The sequence below is a fragment of the Anomaloglossus baeobatrachus genome, chromosome 4 (genome assembly GCF_048569485.1).
Source record: "Anomaloglossus baeobatrachus isolate aAnoBae1 chromosome 4, aAnoBae1.hap1, whole genome shotgun sequence".
NCBI lineage: Eukaryota > Metazoa > Chordata > Amphibia > Anura > Aromobatidae > Anomaloglossus > Anomaloglossus baeobatrachus.
The window spans coordinates 437862444-437881891 of record NC_134356.1 but is presented as its reverse complement, the minus strand read 5'-3'; the positions used below and the strand labels follow the sequence as shown (position 1 = coordinate 437881891).

General features: G+C 51.9%; 1 protein-coding gene across 2 annotated transcripts in view; it reads left to right on the top strand.

Moving 5' to 3' along the window:
- The window catches only part of IREB2 (iron responsive element binding protein 2), a 175600-nt gene that overhangs the window by 90491 nt on the left and 65661 nt on the right, over positions 1–19448 (top strand). For both annotated transcript variants that reach the window (XM_075345495.1, XM_075345494.1), the window contains exon 12: positions 735–851. In XM_075345495.1, coding sequence (XP_075201610.1) covers positions 735–851 — 117 coding nt within the window. The remainder of the gene's footprint in view (positions 1–734; positions 852–19448) is intronic.

Here is a 19448-nt window from a genome sequence, read left to right as displayed (position 1 = left end):
GTGTGTGTGTGTGTGTGTGTGTGTGTGTGTGTGTATATATAGATAGAGAATTTATTACTGGAACTTTGGATTCTTGGCTTACGAGCATAATTGGTTCCAAAGGTGTGCTCTTAAACCAAGTTGCTCTTATATCAAAGCAAATATTCCCATAGGAAATAATTGAAACACAAACAATTCATTCCACAACCCAAAAATATTTATTGTATTTATACAAACTTATTACAGTAATACAAAATGTACTGTACATTATGATACAGTAAAAAGCATGTAAAACAAATTTAAACTGCACATTAGCTTACAATAAAATTGTTGGTTTGTGAGGTATTGTATAAGCAATGTGCTGTATTGGTTAGCAGAAAGTACAATACTGTATCCACAAATGCAAATTGATAGACCTGCTGTATAGTATATACTGTACTGTACAATGGTATACTGTGTACAGTACATATGTACAGAGTTACCTCCAGAGCGGGTCAGAGCGCGGTGACAGCACAGAACCAGACTTATGCACGGTGGGAATTTGCTCTTATTGCAAAGCATTGCTCTTAAACAAAGTTACAAATTTGTAAAAAGCTTTGCTTGTCTTGCAAAACGCTCTCAAACCAAGTTACTCTTAAACCAAGGTTCCACTGTTATATAATATATTTATTCAGTCAGATAAAGAATTGCTAATGTTGATTACAGGAATTTTATAAATTTATTTTTTTTACTTTGTTTATTTTATTATTTTTTAGGTTTTAGAAATCAATTTAAACACCATTGTACCATATGTGAGTGGGCCTAAGAGACCACAAGACCGAGTATCTGTAACTGATATGAAGAAGGATTTTGAAGCATGCTTAAGTGAAAAGGTGCGTAAATAACTCCACCACTAAGGCTGGAGAGAGAGAGGCTGTGGCTGCAGTTACATTTCCGGTTGTACATCCTGTCAGGTGTATTTAGAAGAATAGACTAATTATTGTGCAAAATGGATCTGTTAAGTGATGTAAACTGAAGCAGAATGGCCCTCTGATTATTATGGGGTCTTTTGGGTTACATTTTGTGTCCGCTATAAAATGGAAGAAGGTTCTGCATGCTGTACTAGTTTCTGTCCAAAAACTGGTAGAAAACCCTGCAAAGAGAATCTGTCACCATATTTTTGCCACTTAATCTGAGAACCGCATAATATTGAGACAAGAGACCTTGACTTCAGCGATGTGTCACTTACCGTATTTTTCGCTTTATAAGACGCACCTGATTATAAGATGCACCCCCAAATTTGGTGAAGGAAAAGAGAATATATATTTTTTTAATGTTAAATGGGGTCCATCTTATAATGCCAGTATCCATCTAACAAATCATATAGGGTATATGTCCCTCATAGCCCCCCCATCCTAAAATTAGCCCCCCTTAATCTGGATATGGCCCCCTTATATTGAATATAGCCCCTTTGTGCTGGGACACGTCCTCCTGTGCTGCCCATGGCCCCTATAGATGGCACATCTCCCCTGTGTTTGATATGGCCCCCATACAGCTGCCCATGGCCCCTATAGATGGCACATCTCCCCTGTGTTTGATATGGCCCCCATACTGCTGCCCATGCCCACTATAGATGGCACATCTCCCCTCTGTTAGATATGCCCCCATGCTGCTGCCCATAATAAAATAAAACACTCTTTCCTTACCTTCTCAGCGCTGTGCCTCCTCGTGTCTTCCTCCTCACAGTTGAGCTCCGGCTTCCTTACTTCCTGGTTCTTGCTGCCGGTCATGTGATCGGCACGGCAGAGTGATATCATCTCTGCGTGCCTGATCACAGACAGCAGCAGCAGGAGACCAGAGATCAGCGCTGGAGGTAAGTAAAGCTTTTTTTTGTCGCTCCATTGGGAGACCCAGATAATTGGGTGTATAGGCTATGCCTCCGGAGGCCGCACAAAGTATTACACTAAAAGTGTAAAGCCCCTCCCCTTCTGCCTATACACCCCCCGTGCTCCCACGGGCTCCTCAGTTTTTTGCTTTGTGCGAAGGAGGCAGACATGCACGCATAAGCTCCACAGCTTAGTCAGCAGCAGCTGCTGACCATGTCGGATGGAAGAAAAGAGGGCCCTTAACAGGGCCCCCAGCATGCTCCCTTCTCACCCCACTCTGGTCGGCAGTGTTGTTAAGGTTGAGGTATCCATTGCGGGTACGGAGGCTGGAGCCCACATGCTGTTTTCCTTCCCCATCCCCCTTAGGGCTCTGGGTGAAGTGGGATCCTAATCGGTCTCAAGGCACTGAGTCCGTGCTCCATCCACAGCTCCTGAGGACTCTGCTGGATAGGAGCCGAGTATCGTTCAGGGACATGGCCCTGCTACTTTGAGGTACTCTGTGTCCCCGTGGGGACCGCGCACAGCAACACTCCAGCATTGCTGGGTGTGCTAGTGCACCGGGGACCGCGGCGCTGACCGCGTTTGTGCCATTACACACTGCAGCGTCGCTGAGTGTTAGTGTATGGGGACTACCGCGCTGACCGCCGCTACCATTGTTATTACTGTGGCGCGGCTGGGACTGTTAGTGCGCCGGGGACTTCCGCGCCGACCGCGCTTATACGGCGGCCGCGCTTATAACTCGAGTCCCCGGCTTTTGCGGCCTAGTCTCTTTTTCTTCCCGCCCCCAGGCCTGCCATTCAGGGGAAGGGCGGGACACTGTGCAGGACGGCAGCACTGAGGGCTGGAGCATGCTTTGCATACTCCACTCCCCTCACTGTGCACAGTGGGGCACCAGTTCCCGCACTTTCTGGGTCACGCCCACGGCTCCCTCCTCTCCTCAGGACGCCGGCAGCCATTCCTGTCAGCTACTCTGACGCTGCAGAGGGGGGACAAGCTCTGGGTGACCCAGGCAGGGATTCTGGTGGCCACACAACCGCTTTAAGCGGCCGGTAAGCAGCACCTGAGGTGCTGGCCCCACTTGTGCAGAAGTGTAATTATAGGTTATATGTTTATAGGCTATTCTTTACACTGTATGGTGCACGGTTTAGTTCTGGCTATATACCCTATTGTGTTGCTCAGGGGAGACAACAGCATGGCGCCCACAAGAAGCAGGGGTGCCAAAACACAGGCTTACTATGCTGCCTGCGCCGCATGTACGACCTCGCTACCGGCAGGTTCCACTGACCCTCATTGTGTGCACTGCTCGGCCCCTGTGGCACTTACTCAGCCGGAGCCTCTGCTAAGGGGGGCCCAGGGGGAACCACCTGCTAACAATGTCCAGGTGACCGGAACGGAGTTTACAGTTTTTACTGAAAGACTTTCTGAGACTATGGCTAAGATTCTAGAAGCTTTGCAGTCCAGACCGGTATCTCAGACCATGGGCACTGTGGAATCATTGCCCCCTGGTTCCCCTCAGTTGGGACAACAATGTTCCCCCGGGGTGTCTCATAGATCCCGGGGTGAGGTCTCTGACACGGACCGCAGCCCCAGACCGCCTAAGCGAGCTCGCTGGGAAATCCCCTCGACCTCATCACATTGTTCAGGGTCTCAGAGGGAGGACTCTCTGTATGATGACCCGGAGGTAGCTGATCAGGATTCTGATCCTGAGGCCGCTCTCAACCTTGATACTCCTGATGGTGACGCCATAGTGAATGATCTTATCGCGTCCATAAATCAAATGTTGGATATTTCTCCCTCGGCTCCTCCAGTGGAGGAGTCAGCCTCTCAGCAGGAGAAATTCCGTTTCAGGTTCCCCAATTGTACAACGAGTATGTTTCTGGACCACTCCGACTTCAGAGAAGCAGTCCAGAAACACCGAGTTTGTCCAGATAAGCGTTTTTCCAAGCGCCTTAAGGATACACGTTATCCCTTCCCCCCCTGACGTGGTCAAGGGCTGGACTCAGTGTCCCAAGGTGGATCCTCCAATCTCCAGACTGGCGGCTAGATCCATAGTTGCAGTTGAAGATGGGGCTTCGCTCAAGGATGCCACTGACAGACAGATGGAGCTCTGGTTGAAATCCATCTATGAAGCTATCGGCGCGTCTTTTGCTCCAGCATTCGCAGCCGTATGGGCACTCCAAGCTATTTCAGCGGGTCAGGCGCAAATTGACGCATTCACACGTACGTCTGCGCCGCAAGTGGCGTCCATAACCTCTCAGACGTCGGCATTTGCGTCCTACGCTATTAATGCTGTCCTGGACTCTGCGAGCCGTACGGCGGTTGCAGCCGAGAATTCGGTGGCAATACGCAGGGCCTTGTGGCTATGGGAATGGAAGGCAGATTCGGCTTCCAAAAAGTGCTTAACCGGTTTGCCAATTTCTGGCGACTGTTTGTTTGGTGAGAGGCTGGATGAAATCATCAAACAGTCCAAGGGAAAGGAAACATCCTTACCCCAGGCCAAACCAAAATTACCCCAACAGAGGAGGGGACAGTCGAGGTTTCGGTCCTTTCGGGGTGCGGGCAGGTCCCAATTCTCCTCGTCCAAAAGGCCTCAGAAGGATCAGAGGAACTCCGATCCATGGCGGTCTAAGTCACGCCCTAAAAAGACCGCCGGAGGTGCCGCTACCAAGGCGGCTTCCTCATGACTTACGGCCTCCTCACATCGCATCCTCGGTCGGTGGCAGGCTCTCCCGCTTTTCCGACACCTGGCTGCCACAGGTAAAAGACCGTTGGGTGAGAGACATTCTGTCTCACGGTTACAGGATAGAGTTCAACTCTCGTCCTCCGACTCGATTTTTCAAAACATCTCCGCCTCCCGAGCGAGCCGATGCTCTTCTGCAGGCGCTGGGCACTCTGAAGGCAGAAGGAGTGGTGGTCCCTGTTCCTCTTCAGCAACAGGGTCACGGTTTTTACTCCAACCTGTTTGTGGTTCCAAAGAAGGACGGGTCTTTCCGTCCTGTCCTGGACCTAAAACTGCTCAACAAACACGTAAAGACCAGGCGGTTCCGGATGGAATCCCTCCGCTCCGTCATCGCCTCAATGTCCCAAGGAGATTTCCTTGCATCGATCGATATCAAGGATGCTTATCTCCACGTACCGGTTGCTCCAGAGCATCAGCGCTTCCTGCGCTTCGCCACAGGAGACGAACACCTTCAGTTCGTGGCACTGCCGTTCGGCCTGGCGACAGCCCCACGGGTTTTCACCAAGGTCATGGCTGCAGTAGTTGCGGTCCTCCACTCTCAGGGTCACTCGGTGATCCCTTACTTAGACGACCTGCTGGTCAAGGCTCCCTCTCAAGAGGCATGCCAGCACAGCCTCACCGCTACTCTGGAGACTCTCCAGAGTTTCGGATGGATCATCAATTTTCCAAAGTCAAATCTTACACCGGCCCAATCGCTGACATATCTTGGCATGGAGTTTCATACCCTCTCAGCGATAGTGAAGCTTCCGCTGAACAAGCAGCGTTCACTACAGACGGGGGTGCAATCTCTCCTTCAAGGTCAGTCACACCCCTTGAGGCGCCTCATGCACTTCTTGGGGAAGATGGTGGCAGCAATGGAGGCAGTTCCTTTCGCGCAGTTTCACCTGCGTCCTCTTCAGTGGGACATCCTACGCAAATGGGACAGGAAGCCGACGTCCCTCGACAGGAACGTCTCCCTCTCTCAGGCAACCAAAGCTTCCCTTCGGTGGTGGCTTCTTCCCACTTCATTATCGAAGGGGAAATCCTTCCTACCCCCATCCTGGGCGGTGGTCACGACGGACGCGAGTCTGTCAGGGTGGGGAGCAGTCTTTCTCCACCACAGGGCTCAGGGTACGTGGACCCAGCAAGAGTCCTCCCTTCAGATCAATGTTCTGGAGATCAGGGCAGTGTACCTTGCCCTGAAAGCGTTCCAGCAGTGGCTGGAAGGCAAGCAGATCCGAATTCAGTCGGACAACTCCACAGCGGTGGCTTACATCAACCACCAAGGAGGAACACGCAGTCGGCTAGCCTTCCAGGAAGTCCGGCGGATTTTGATGTGGGTGGAAGCCACGGCCTCCACCATCTCCGCAGTTCACATCCCAGGCGTGGAAAACTGGGAAGCAGATTTTCTCAGTCGCCAGGGCATGGACGCAGGGGAATGGTCCCTTCACCCGGACGTGTTTCAGGAGATCTGTCGCCGCTGGGGGATGCCGGACGTCTACCTAATGGCGTCCCGGCACAACAACAAGGTCACGGCATTCATGGCACGTTCTCACGATCACAGAGCTCTGGCGGCAGATGCCTTAGTTCAAAATTGGTCGCAGTTTCAACTCCCTTATGTGTTTCCTCCGCTGGCACTGTTGCCCAGAGTGTTACGCAAGATCAGGGCCGAATGCCGCCGCGCCATCCTCGTCGCTCCAGACTGGCCGAGGAGGTCGTGGTACCCGGATCTGTGGCATCTCACGGTCGGCCAACCGTGGGCACTACCAGACCGGCCAGACTTGCTGTCTCAAGGGCCGTTTTTCCATCTGAATTCTGCGGCCCTCAACCTGACTGTGTGGCCATTGAGTCCTGGATCTTAGCGTCTTCAGGATTATCCCAGGAGGTCATTGCCACTATGAGACAGGCTAGGAAACCAACGTCCGCCAAGATCTACCACAGGACGTGGAAAATATTCCTGTCGTGGTGCTCTGCTCGGGATTTTTCTCCCTGGCCATTTGCCTTGCCCACTTTCCTGTCCTTTCTTCAGTCCGGATTGGAAAAGGGTTTGTCACTCGGCTCCCTTAAGGGACAAGTCTCTGCGCTCTCTGTGTTTTTTCAGAAGCGCCTGGCCAGACTTCCACAGGTACGCACGTTCCTGCAGGGGGTTTGTCACATCGTTCCTCCTTACAAACGTCCGTTGGAACCCTGGGATCTGAACAGGGTGCTGATGGTTCTTCAGAAACCACCGTTCGAGCCAATGAGGGATATTTCTCTCGCACGCCTTTCGCAGAAAGTGGTTTTCCTAGTAGCAGTCACTTCACTTCGGAGGGTGTCTGAGCTGGCAGCTCTGTCATGCAAAGCCCCCTTCCTGGTGTTTCACCAGGACAAGGTGGTTCTGCGTCCGGTTCCGGAATTTCTCCCTAAGGTGGTATCCCCCTTTCATCTCAATCAGGATATCTCCTTACCCTCTTTTTGTCCTCATCCAGTTCACCAATATGAAAAGGATTTGCACTTGTTAGATCTGGTGAGAGCACTCAGATTCTACATTTCTCGTACGGCGCCCCTGCGCCGCTCGGATGCACTCTTTGTCCTTGTCGCTGGCCAGCGTAAAGGGTCACAGGCTTCCAAATCAACCCTGGCTCGTTGGATCAAGGAACCAATTCTCGAAGCTTACCGTTCTGCTGGGCTTCCGGTTCCCTCAGGGCTGAAGGCCCATTCTACCAGAGTCGTGGGTGCGTCCTGGGCTTTGAGGCACCAGGCTACGGCTCAGCAGGTGTGTCAGGCGGCTACCTGGTCGAGCCTGCACACTTTCACGAAACACTATCAGGTGCATACCTATGCTACGGCAGATGCCAGCCTAGGTAGGCGAGTCCTTCAGGCGGCGGTGGCCCACCTGTAGGACGGAGCCGTTACGGCTCTATTATGAGGTATTATTTACCCACCCAGGGACTGCTTTTGGACGTCCCAATTGTCTGGGTCTCCCAATGGAGCGACAAAGAAGAAGGGAATTTTGTTTACTTACCGTAAATTCCTTTTCTTCTAGCTCCAATTGGGAGACCCAGCACCCGCCCCTGTTTTTTTGTGTACACATGTTGTTCATGTTGAATGGTTTCAGTTCTCCGATATTCCTTCGGATTGAATTTACTTTAAACCAGTTTATAATTTTTTTCCTCCTTCTTGCTTTTGCACCAAAACTGAGGAGCCCGTGGGAGCACGGGGGGTGTATAGGCAGAAGGGGAGGGGCTTTACACTTTTAGTGTAATACTTTGTGCGGCCTCCGGAGGCATAGCCTATACACCCAATTGTCTGGGTCTCCCAATTGGAGCTAGAAGAAAAGGAATTTACGGTAAGTAAACAAAATTCCCTTCTTTATTTTACTATGGGCAGCAGCACGGGGGCCATATCTAACACAGGGGGGGGGGGATCATGTGAGATCAAAGGTAAGCACAGGCAGATATAATATGCCCCGCTGCCCCAGCCCCTCAGCGTGATGCAATTTCAGCACCACACTGATGGACCGCGGCTGTGCATATTATAAGAGCGGGAGCAGGAGATCTAAGGCCGGTTTCACACATCCGGCTTTTTGCCGTTTTGCCGGATGCGGCGCTCTCCCGTACAGTTAATACAGTACAATGACAGCACTGTAACTTCCTGGTCACATGCGCCGGTCACATGACAGCATGTGACCGGCGCTTGTTGCGCTGTCATTGTACTGTATTAACTGTACGGGAGAGCGCCGCATCCGGCAAAACTGCAAAAAGCCGGATGTGTGAAACCGGCCTAACGCTGCCGCTCCCAGCTTTCCCTGCCCCCAGCAGTGCTCCAGAGCGGACCCTGCAGTGTGTGTGTGTGTGTGTGTGTGTGTGTGTGTGTGTGTGTGTGTGTGTGTGTGTGTGTGTGTGTGTGTGTGTGTGTGTGTATATTAGTGCCTACAAGTAGTATTCAACCCCCTGCAGGTTTACACATTCGGAATTAACTTGGCATTGTGACATTTGGACTGTAGATCAGCCTGGATGTGTGAAATGCACTGCAGCAACAAAGAATGTTATTTCTTTTTTTATTTTTTTTTTTAAATTGTGAAAAGTTTATTCAGAGGGTCATTTATTATTCAACCCCTCAAACCACAAGAATTCTGTTTGGTTCCCCTAAAGTATTAAGAAGTATTTCAGGCACAAAGAACAATGAGATTCACATGTTTGGATTAATTATCTCTTTTTGTCGCTCCATTGGGAGACCCAGACAATTGGGTGTATAGGCTATGCCTCCGGAGGCCGCACAAAGTATTACACTAAAAGTGTTAAGCCCCTCCCCTTCTGCCTATACACCCCCCGTGCTCCCACGGGCTCCTCAGTTTTTTGCTTTGTGCGAAGGAGGTCAGACACGCACGCACAGCTCCACAGATTGGTCAGCAGCAGCTGCTGACCATGTCGGATGGAAGAAAAGTGGGCCCATATAGAGCCCCCAGCATGCTCCCTTCTCACCCCACTCTTGTCGGTGGTGTTGTAAGGTTGAGGTATCCATTGCGGGTACGGAGGCTGGAGCCCACATGCTGTTTTTCCTTCCCCATCCCCCTTAGGGCTCTGGTGGAAGTGGGATCCTATCGGTCTCCAGGCACTGAGACCGCGCTTCATCCACAACTCCTGTGGAGCCTGCTGGATAGGAGCCGGGTATCGTTAAGGGACATGGCCCTGCTACTTGGAGGTACTCTGTATCCCGGTGGGGACCGCGCACAGCAACACTCCAGCTTTGCTGGGTGTGCTAGTGCACCGGGGACCACGGCGCTGACCGGGTTAATATGTGCCATTACACACTCAGCGTTGCTGAGTGTGTTTATGTATAGGGACTGCCGCACTGACCGCCGCGGCCATGGAAACACTGCGGCGCGGCTGGGACTTGTAGTGCGCCGGGGACTTTCACGCCGGCCGCGCTTTTATGGCGGCCGCGTTTATTACTAGAGTCCCCGGCTTTTTGCGGCCTAGTTTCCTTTCCTCCCGCCCACAGCCCTGACAGGCAGGGGAAGGGCGGGACGCTGCACAGAACGAGCAGCACTGAGGGCTGGAGCATGCTTTGCATACTCCACCCCCCTCACTGTGCACAGTGCGGGCACCAGTTCCCGCACTTTCTGGGTCACGCCCACGGCTCCCTCCTCTCCTCAGGACGCCGGCAGCCATTCCTGTCAGCTCCTCGGACGCAGCAGAGGGGGACAAAGTCTGGGAGACCCAGGCAGGGACTCTGGTGGCCTCACAACCGCTTTAGGCGGGTGGTAAGCAGCACCTGTGGTGCTAGCCCCATTGTGCAGTAGTGTAACATTATATGTTTATGGTATATATGTTTTACACTGTATGGTGCACAGTTGATTTCTGGCTATATACCCTATTGTGTTACTCAGGGAAGATAATAGCATGGCGCCCACGAAAGGCAGGGGTGCCAAAACACAGGCTTATTATGTTGCCTGCGCCGCATGTACGACCCCGCTACCGGCAGGTTCCACTGACCCTCATTGTGTGCACTGTTCGGCCCCTGTGGCACTTACTCAGCCGGAGCCTCTGCTAAGAGGGGCCCAGGGGGAGCCACCTGCTAACACTGTTCAGGTGACGGGGACGGAGTTTGCAAAACTCTCTGAGACTATGGCTAAGATACTAGAAGCCTTGCAGTCCAGGCCGGTATCTCAGCACAGGGACTCTGTTGAATCTTTGTTCCCTGGCCCACCTCAGCTGGACCAACAATGTCCTCCCGGGGTATCTCATGGATCCCAGGCTGAGGGTTCTGACACAGACCCCAGCCCCAGACCGACTAAGCGAGCTCGCTTAGATTTTCCCTCGACATCATCATATTGTGCAGGGTCTCAGAGGGGGGAATCTCTGGTTGATGATGCGGAGACAGCTGATCAGGATTCTGATCCTGAGGCCGCTCTCAATCTTGATACTCCGGACGGGGACGCCATAGTGAACGACCTTATTGCGTCCATCAATCGTATGTTGGATATTTCTCCCTCAGCTCCTCCGGTGGAGGAGTCAGCTTCTCAGCAGGAGAAATTCCGTTTCAGGTTTCCCAAGCGTACACCGAGTATGTTTCTGGACCACTCTGATTTCAGAGAGGCAGTCCAGAATCACCATGCTTGTCCAGATAAGCGTTTTTCTAAGCGCCTTAAGGATACACGTTATCCTTTTCCCCCTGACGTGGTCAAAAGTTGGGCTCAGTGTCCCAAAGTGGATCCTCCAATCTCCAGACTGGCAGCTAGATCCATACTTGCAGTGGAAGATGGGGCTTCACTCAAAGATGCCACTGACAGGCAGATGGAGCTCTGGTTGAAATCCATCTATGAAGCTATCGGCGCTTCTTTTGCCCCAGCGTTCGCAGCCGTATGGGCGCTACAAGCTATCTCAGCAGGTCAAGCGCAAATTGACGCAGCCACACGCACGTCCGCGCCACAGGTGGCGTCCATAACCACTCAGACGTCGGCATTTGCGTCTTACGCTATTAATGCTGTCCTGGACTCTGCGAGCCGTACGGCGGTTGCAGCCGCCAATTCGGTGGTAATCCGCAGGGCCTTGTGGCTACGGGAATGGAAGGCAGATTCTGTTTCCAAAAAGCGCTTAACCAGTTTGCCAATTTCTGGCGACCGATTGTTTGGCGAGCGTTTGGATGAAATCATCAAACAATCCAAGGGAAAGGATACATCCTTACCCCAGCCCAAACCGAACATACCCCAACAGAGGAAGGGGCAGTCGAGGTTTCGGTCCTTTCGGGGCGCGGGCAGGTCCCAATTCTCCTCGTCCAAAAGGCCTCAGAAAGATCAAAGGAACTCTGACGCATGGCGGTCTAAGTCACGTCCTAAAAAGGCCACCGGAGGTGCCGCTACCAAAGCGGCTTCCTCATGACTTTCGGCCTCCTCACTCCGCATCTTCGGTCGGTGGCAGGCTCTCCCGCTTTTGCGACGCCTGGCTGCCACGGGTAAAAGACCGTTGGGTGAGAGACATTCTGTCTCACGGTTACAAGATAGAGTTCACCTCTCGTCCCCCGACTCGATTCTTCAGGTCATCCCCGCCTCCCGAGCGAGCCGAGGCTCTTCTGCAGGCGCTGGGCACTCTGAAGGCAGAAGGAGTGGTGGTCCCTGTTCCTCTTCAGCAACAGGGCCACGGTTTTTACTCCAACTTGTTTGTGGTCCCAAAGAAGGACGGGTCTTTCCGTCCTGTCCTGGACCTGAAACTTCTCAACAAACACGTAAAGACCAGGCGGTTCCGGATGGAATCCCTCCGCTCCGTCATCGCCTCAATGTCCCAGGGAGATTTCCTTGCATCGATCGATATCAAAGATGCTTATCTCCACGTACCGATTGCTCCAGAGCACCAGCGCTTCTTGCGCTTCGCCATAGAAAACGAACACCTGCAGTTCGTGGCACTGCCGTTCGGCCTGGCAACAGCCCCACGGGTTTTCACCAAGGTTATGGCTACTGTAGTAGCGGTCCTCCACTCTCAGGGTCACTCGGTGATCCCTTACTTGGACGATCTCCTGATCAAGGCACCCTCTCAAGAGGCATGCCAACACAGCCTCGACGCTACCCTGGAGACTCTCCAGAGTTTCGGGTGGATCATCAATTTTCCAAAGTCAAATCTGACACCGGCCCAATCGCTCACATACCTTGGCATGGAGTTTCATACCCTCTCAGCGATAGTGAAGCTTCCGCTGATCAAGCAGCGGTCACTACAGACAGGGGTACAATCTCTCCTTCAAGGCCAGTCACACCCCTTGAGGCGCCTCATGCACTTCCTGGGGAAGATGGTGGCAGCAATGGAGGCAGTTCCTTTCGCGCAGTTTCACCTGCGTCCTCTTCAGTGGGACATCCTACGCAAATGGGACAGGAAGCCGACGTCCCTCGACAGGAACGTCTCCCTCTCTCAGGCGACCAAAGCTTCCCTTCGGTGGTGGCTTCTTCCCACTTCATTATCAAAGGGGAAATCCTTCCTACCCCCATCCTGGGAGGTGGTCACGACGGACGCGAGTCTGTCAGGGTGGGGAGCGGTTTTTCTCCACCACAGGGCTCAGGGTACGTGGACCCAGCAAGAGTCCTCGCTTCAGATCAATGTTCTGGAAATACGGGCAGTGTATCTTGCCCTGAAAGCGTTCCAGCAGTGGCTGGAAGGCAAGCAGATCAGAATTCAGTCGGACAATTCCACAGCGGTGGCATACATCAACCACCAAGGCGGCACACGCAGTCGGCAAGCCTTCCAGGAAGTCCGGCGGATTTTGATGTGGGTGGAAGCCACGGCCTCCACCATCTCTGCAGTTCACATTCCAGGCGTGGAAAACTGGGAAGCAGATTATCTCAGTCGCCAGGGCATGGACGCAGGGGAATGGTCCCTTCACCCGGACGTGTTTCAGGAGATCTGTTGCCGCTGGGGGGTGCCGGACGTCGACCTCATGGCGTCCCGGCACAACAACAAGGTACCGACGTTCATGGCACGGTCTCAAGATCCCAGAGCTCTGGCGGCAGACGCCTTAGTTCAGGATTGGTCGCAGTTTCAGCTCACTTATGTGTTTCCTCCGCTGGCACTGTTGCCCAGAGTGTTACGCAAGATCAGGGCCGACTGCCGCCGCGTCATCCTCGTCGCTCCAGACTGGCCGAGGCGGTCGTGGTACCCGGATCTGTGGCATCTCACGGTCGGCCAACCGTGGGCACTACCAGACCGACCAGACTTGCTATCTCAAGGGCCGTTTTTCCATCTGAATTCTGCAGCCCTCAACCTAACTGTGTGGCCATTGAGTCCTGGATCCTAGCGTCTTCAGGGTTATCTCAAGACGTCATTGCCACTATGAGACAGGCTAGGAAACCAACGTCCGCCAAGATCTACCACAGGACGTGGAAAATTTTCCTGTCGTGGTGCTCTGCTCAGGGTTTTTCTCCCTGGCCTTTTGCCTTGCCCACTTTTCTGTCCTTCCTTCAATCTGGACTGGAAAAGGGTTTGTCGCTCGGCTCCCTTAAGGGACAAGTCTCAGCGCTCTCTGTGTTTTTCCAGAAGCGCCTAGCCAGACTTCCACAGGTACGCACGTTCCTGCAGGGGGTTTGTCACATCGTTCCTCCTTACAAGCGGCCGTTAGAACCCTGGGATCTGAACAGGGTGCTGATAGTTCTTCAGAAACCACCATTCGAGCCAATGAGAGATATTTCTCTCTCACGCCTTTCGCAGAAAGTGGTTTTTCTAGTAGCAGTCACTTCACTTCGGAGAGTGTCTGAGCTAGCAGCGCTGTCATGCAAAGCCCCTTTCCTGGTTTTTCACCAGGACAAGGTGGTTCTGCGTCCGGTTCCGGAATTTCTCCCTAAGGTGGTATCCCCCTTTCATCTCAATCAGGATATCTCCTTACCTTCTTTTTGTCCTCATCCAGTTCACCAATGTGAAAAGGATTTGCACTTGTTAGATCTGGTGAGAGCACTCAGACTCTACATTTCTCGTACGGCGCCCCTGCGCCGCTCGGATGCACTCTTTGTCCTTGTCGCTGGCCAGCGTAAAGGGTCACAGGCTTCCAAATCAACCTTGGCTCGGTGGATCAAGGAGCCAATTCTCGAAGCCTACCGTTCGGCTGGGCTTCCGGTTCCCTCAGGGCTGAAGGCCCATTCTACCAGAGCCGTGGGCGCGTCCTGGGCTTTGAGGCACCAGGCTACGGCTCAGCAGGTGTGTCAGGCGGCTACCTGGTCGACCCTGCACACTTTCACGAAACACTATTAGGTGCATACCTATGCTTCGGCGGATGCCAGCCTAGGTAGACGAGTCCTTCAGGCGGCGGTTGCCCACCTGTAGGAAGAGGCCGTTTTACGGCTCTCTTACGAGGTATTATTTTACCCACCCAGGGACTGCTTTTGGACGTCCAAATTGTCTGGGTCTCCCAATGGAGCGACAAAGAAGGGAATTTTGTTTACTTACCGTAAATTCCTTTTCTTCTAGCTCCAATTGGGAGACCCAGCGCCCGCCCCTGTTTTTTTGTGTACACATGTTGTTCATGTTGAATGGTTTCAGTTCTCCGATATTCCTTCGGATTGAAGTTACTTTAAACCAGTTTATAATTCTTTTTCCTCCTTCTTGCTTTTGCACCAAAACTGAGGAGCCCGTGGGAGCACGGGGGGTGTATAGGCAGAAGGGGAGGGGCTTAACACTTTTAGTGTAATACTTTGTGCGGCCTCCAGAGGCATAGCCTATACACCCAATTGTCTGGGTCTCCCAATTGGAGCTAGAAGAAAAGGAATTTACGGTAAGTAAACAAAATTCCCTTCTTTTCCAGCCTTTTCTGACTAATTAAGACCCTCCCCAAACTTGTGAACAGCACTCATACTTGGTCAACATGGGAAAGACAAAAGAGCATTCCAAGGCCATCAGAGACAAGATCGTGGAGGGTCACAAGGCTGGCAAGGGGTACAAAACCCTTTCCAAGGAGTTGGGCCTACCTGTCTCCACTGTTGGGAGCATCATCCGGAAGTGGAAGGCTTATGGAACTACTGTTAGCCTTCCACGTCCTGGACAGCCTTTGAAAGTTTCCACCCGTGCCGAGGCCAGGCTTGTCCGAAGAGTTAAGGCTAACCCAAGAACAACAAGGAAGGAGCTCTGGGAAGATCTCATGGCAGTGGGGACATTGGTTTCAGTCAATACCATAAGTAACATACTCCACCGCAATGGTCTCCGTTCCAGACGAGCCCGTAAGGTACCTTTACTTTCAAAGCGTCATGTCAAGGCTCATCTACAGTTTTGCTCATGATCACTTGGAGGACTCCGAGACAGACTGGTTCAAGGTTCTCTGGTCTGATGAGACCAAGATCGAGATCTTTGGTGCCAACCACACACGGAGACTGGATGGCACTGCATACGACCCCAAGAATACCATCCCTACAGTCAAGCATGGTGGTGGCAGCATCATGCTGTGGGGCTGTTTCTCAGCCAAGGGGCCTGGAAATCTGGTCCGCATCCATGGGAAGATGGATAGCACAGCCTACCTGGAGATTTTGGCCAAGAACCTCCGCTCCTCCATCAAGGATCTTAAGATGGGTCGTCATTTCATCTTCCAACAAGACAACGACCCAAAGCACACAGCCAAGAAAACCAAGGCCTGGTTCAAGAGGGAAAAAAATCAAGGTGTTGCAGTGGCCTAGTCAGTCTCCTGACCTTAACCCAATTGAAAACTTGTGGAAGGTGCTCAAGATTAAAGTCCACATGAGACACCCAAAGAACCTAGATAACTTTGAGAAGATCTGCATGGAGGAGTGGGCCAAGATAACTCCAGAGACCTGTGCCGGCCTGATCAGGTCTTATAAAAGACGATTATTAGCTGTAATTGCAAACAAGGGTTATTCCACAAAATATTAAACCTAGGGGTTGAATAATAATTGACCCACACTTTTATGTTGAAAATTTATTAAAATTTAACTGAGCAACATAACTTGTTGGTTTGTAAGATTTATGCATCTGTTAATAAATCCTGCTCTTGTTTGAAGCTTGCAGGCTCTAACTTATTTGCATCTTATCAAACCTGCTAAATCTGCAGGGGGTTGAATACTACTTGTAGGCACTGTATGTATATATGTATAATATATATATATATATATATATATATATATATATATATATATATATATATATATATATATATATATATATATATATATATATAAACACCCCCCCCGTATATTCGGTTTATATACGGTACTTGGCTGCTTAGTGTAGTTTTCATAAAATCATTGTTTCTTTTAGCAGGAGATTTTCATTAGAAGACTAGTAAACCTGTTGCCATATAGTCCTCCATATTCATAATCTGTTTAACTCCACCACTCATAGTTACATAGGTCCATCTTAATCAACCTTCCTCTACCAATTACTGTATTTCTTTATCGTTCCTTTGGGAGACCCAGACCATGGGTGTTTAGCTTCTGCCTCCGGAGGACACACAAAGTACTACACTTAAAAGTGTAGCTCCTCCCTCTGAGCTTATACACCCCCTGGTAGCCAGTCCTAGCCAGTTTATTGCTTTGTGTCAGGAGGCATACATCCACACATGCATTCTCATCTGATTTGTTTGACTTTTGGAAAGAGTTTGAAGAAAAGCGGGTCCATGTCTGGACTCCCGGCATGTCCCTTCTCACCCCACTGTGTCGGCAGTGTTGTTAAGGTTGATTTACAAGGCTGCAGCCTTACATGCCACGCTCCTTCACCATCCCTTCTGGGCTCTGGCTTGAAGTGGGAGCCAGCACGGTCTCCATGCCTGGCAGGAGACCGGTCTCCATCCACAGCCCCTTGAGGATTCTGTTGGACCGGAGCACTCATCCCCAGGGGCATGGCCCTGCGTCTCAGCAGCTAAGTACCTGAGACGTTTATGTTGGGGGTCCCGGTTCTTTATTGTAAGGGGAGAGTATGCCGTATGTGATTGTTTTAACTTTTCCGGCGGGTTCTCTAGCTTTTGCCTGAGAACCGCGCCGATGGTGCCTGCTTGTCGGCCTCGCCGCTTAAATTTAGGCCCCGGCTTCGCCGGAGGCCTAGTTTCATTTTCCTGCCCTCGCATGTCACTCATGCAGAGGGACAGGTTCGGCTCCTCCCGGCGGCCGTTCTACACAGGGGAGGGACACTCCCCACTGCTGGGGCGTCCCTCCTTCCCTGCAGTTCTCTATAGCCCTCCAGTTCCCGCTCTTTTATAGGAACGCCCCCTAGTCCCGCCCCCTCTTTTCTCTCCGGCGGCCATTTCTCAGGCAGAGTTCACTCTGCTCTGGGACATCCTGCATTCTGCATCTCTGCTGAAGTGCTGCGACTGGGGGACCGGGCTTTGGGATCTGGAGGACACACAACACCGCGCTCAGCGGTCTGGTAAGCCACAGCCGGTCTCCGGTTGTGGACCTCTGTATATTCTCCCTGGGGTTCATTCTCTGCAAAGCCCCCACTCCAGCAGCATGTCTCACACAAGGAGCAAGGCTCCAAAGCTTTATTCTGCATGCACTGCATGTAAGCTCCTGCTGCCTGAACCGAGCATTTATCCACACTGTGATGGTTGATCTAACTTGGCGGTGCCACAGCCTGGAGTCTCACCCCCAGTGGTCTCTCAGGCTGCTGCTGCACCTGTGACTGAACCCCCGGCCTGGGTAGAGTCCTTTTCTAGGTCCATATCCCAGTCATTTGCTGAGTCCTTGGGACTTTTGTCCAGGACTTTGATGAATATGCATCAGCCTCCCTCACAGGGTGCCTCTAATACTCTTGACAGAGGAATCCTATCCTCTGACCTCCGTCCATCGGAGCTCACGGAGGATTCATCATCTGATCCCAGACCCCGTCCTTCTAAGAGAAGGCGCAGGGTTTCCTCCCCCTCCCCATCCCACGGCTCTGTCTCAAGAGCTGACTCTCAAGATGAGGAGGATGCCCTCACTGGGAGCTCGGAAGCTATGTATCCCATCGATTTCTCTGAGGGTGACTCAGATCTTAGTGATTTGATTTCTTCTATTAATTCTGTGCTGGATCTCAATCCGCCAGTGTCAGAGGAGCAACTCTCTTTGGCAGAAAAAGATCAGTTTACCTCGCCTAAGAGAGTGAAGTGTGTTCTTTAACCACTCCAGTTTTCAGACCGCTGTGACCAAACCCAGGGCCTGCCCTGACAAACGCTTTCCAAAGCGTGGTTCTGATGACCGGTTTCCATTTCCACCTGAGGTGGTCAAGGAGTGGTCTCACTCCCCAAAGGTAGACCCTCCGGTGTCTAGGCTCTCAGCCCGGACCGTTGTGTCGGTGGCTGACGGCACCTCACTTAAGGATTCCACTGACCGTCAGATTGACCTTCTGGCCAAATCTGTGTATGAAGCTGCGGGGTCCGCGTTTTCCCCGACTTTTGCAGCAGTGTGGGCTCTCAAAGCCATCTCTGCTTCTCTAGAGGAGATGCATTCCCTCACCAAGGAATCTATGCCTGAGATGGTTACCTTAACTGCTCAGGCTTCAGCTTTTTCATCTTATGCCATGTCTGCCATGCTAGAGGCTGCTCACCGCACTGCGGTGGCTTCAGCTAATTCTCTTGTTATCCGCAGGATTTTGTGGCTTCGAGAGTGGAAGGCAGATGCTTCTTCCAAGAAGTTTCTTGCTGGACTCCCTTTTGCTGGTTCACGGCTGTTTGGTGAACAGCTGGATGAAATCATTAAAGAAGCTACTGGCGGGAAGAGTACTTCCATGCCACAAACCAAGACCAGGAAAGCCGCCCAGGGTAGGAATCAATCGAGGTTTTGTTCCTTTCGTTCCTCCAACTGGTCATCCTCCAAGCCTTCCGCCTCGTCCGCTAACTCAGCCAAGGATCAGAAATCCAACTGGCGCCCAAAAGCGTGTCCGCAGAAGACCGCAGGAGGTTCTGCCACTAAGGCAGCTTCCTCATGACTCTCGGCCCGCTCCAGCCACGTCCTTAGTCGGTGGCAGGCTCTCTCACTTTGGCGACGCTTGGTTAAAGCAAGTCTCCGATCAGTGGGTGAGAGACATCATATCTCACGGCTACAGGATAGAATTCTCTTCCAGCCCTCCAAACAGATTTTTTTTTCTCAACTCCCCCCTGCTCCAAGGCCGCCGCCTTCTCGCAGGCCGTGGCGTCCTTGCAGGCAAACGGAGTGATTGTCCCAGTTCCCGCTCAGGAACGGTTCAGAGGTTTTTACTCAAATCTCTTCCTAGTTCCAAAAAAGGACGGTACCTTCCGGCCCATCCTGGATCTCAAGCTTCTCAACAAGCATGTCCGGGTGCGGCATTTTCGCATGGAGTCTCTGCGATCAGTCATTGCCTCTATGACCCAGGGGGAGTTCCTGGCGTCCATCGACATCAGAGATGCCTATCTACATGTGCCAATCGCAGTGTCACATCAGCGTTGGTTACGTTTTGCGATAGGAGAGGATCATTTCCAATTCGTGGCTCTCC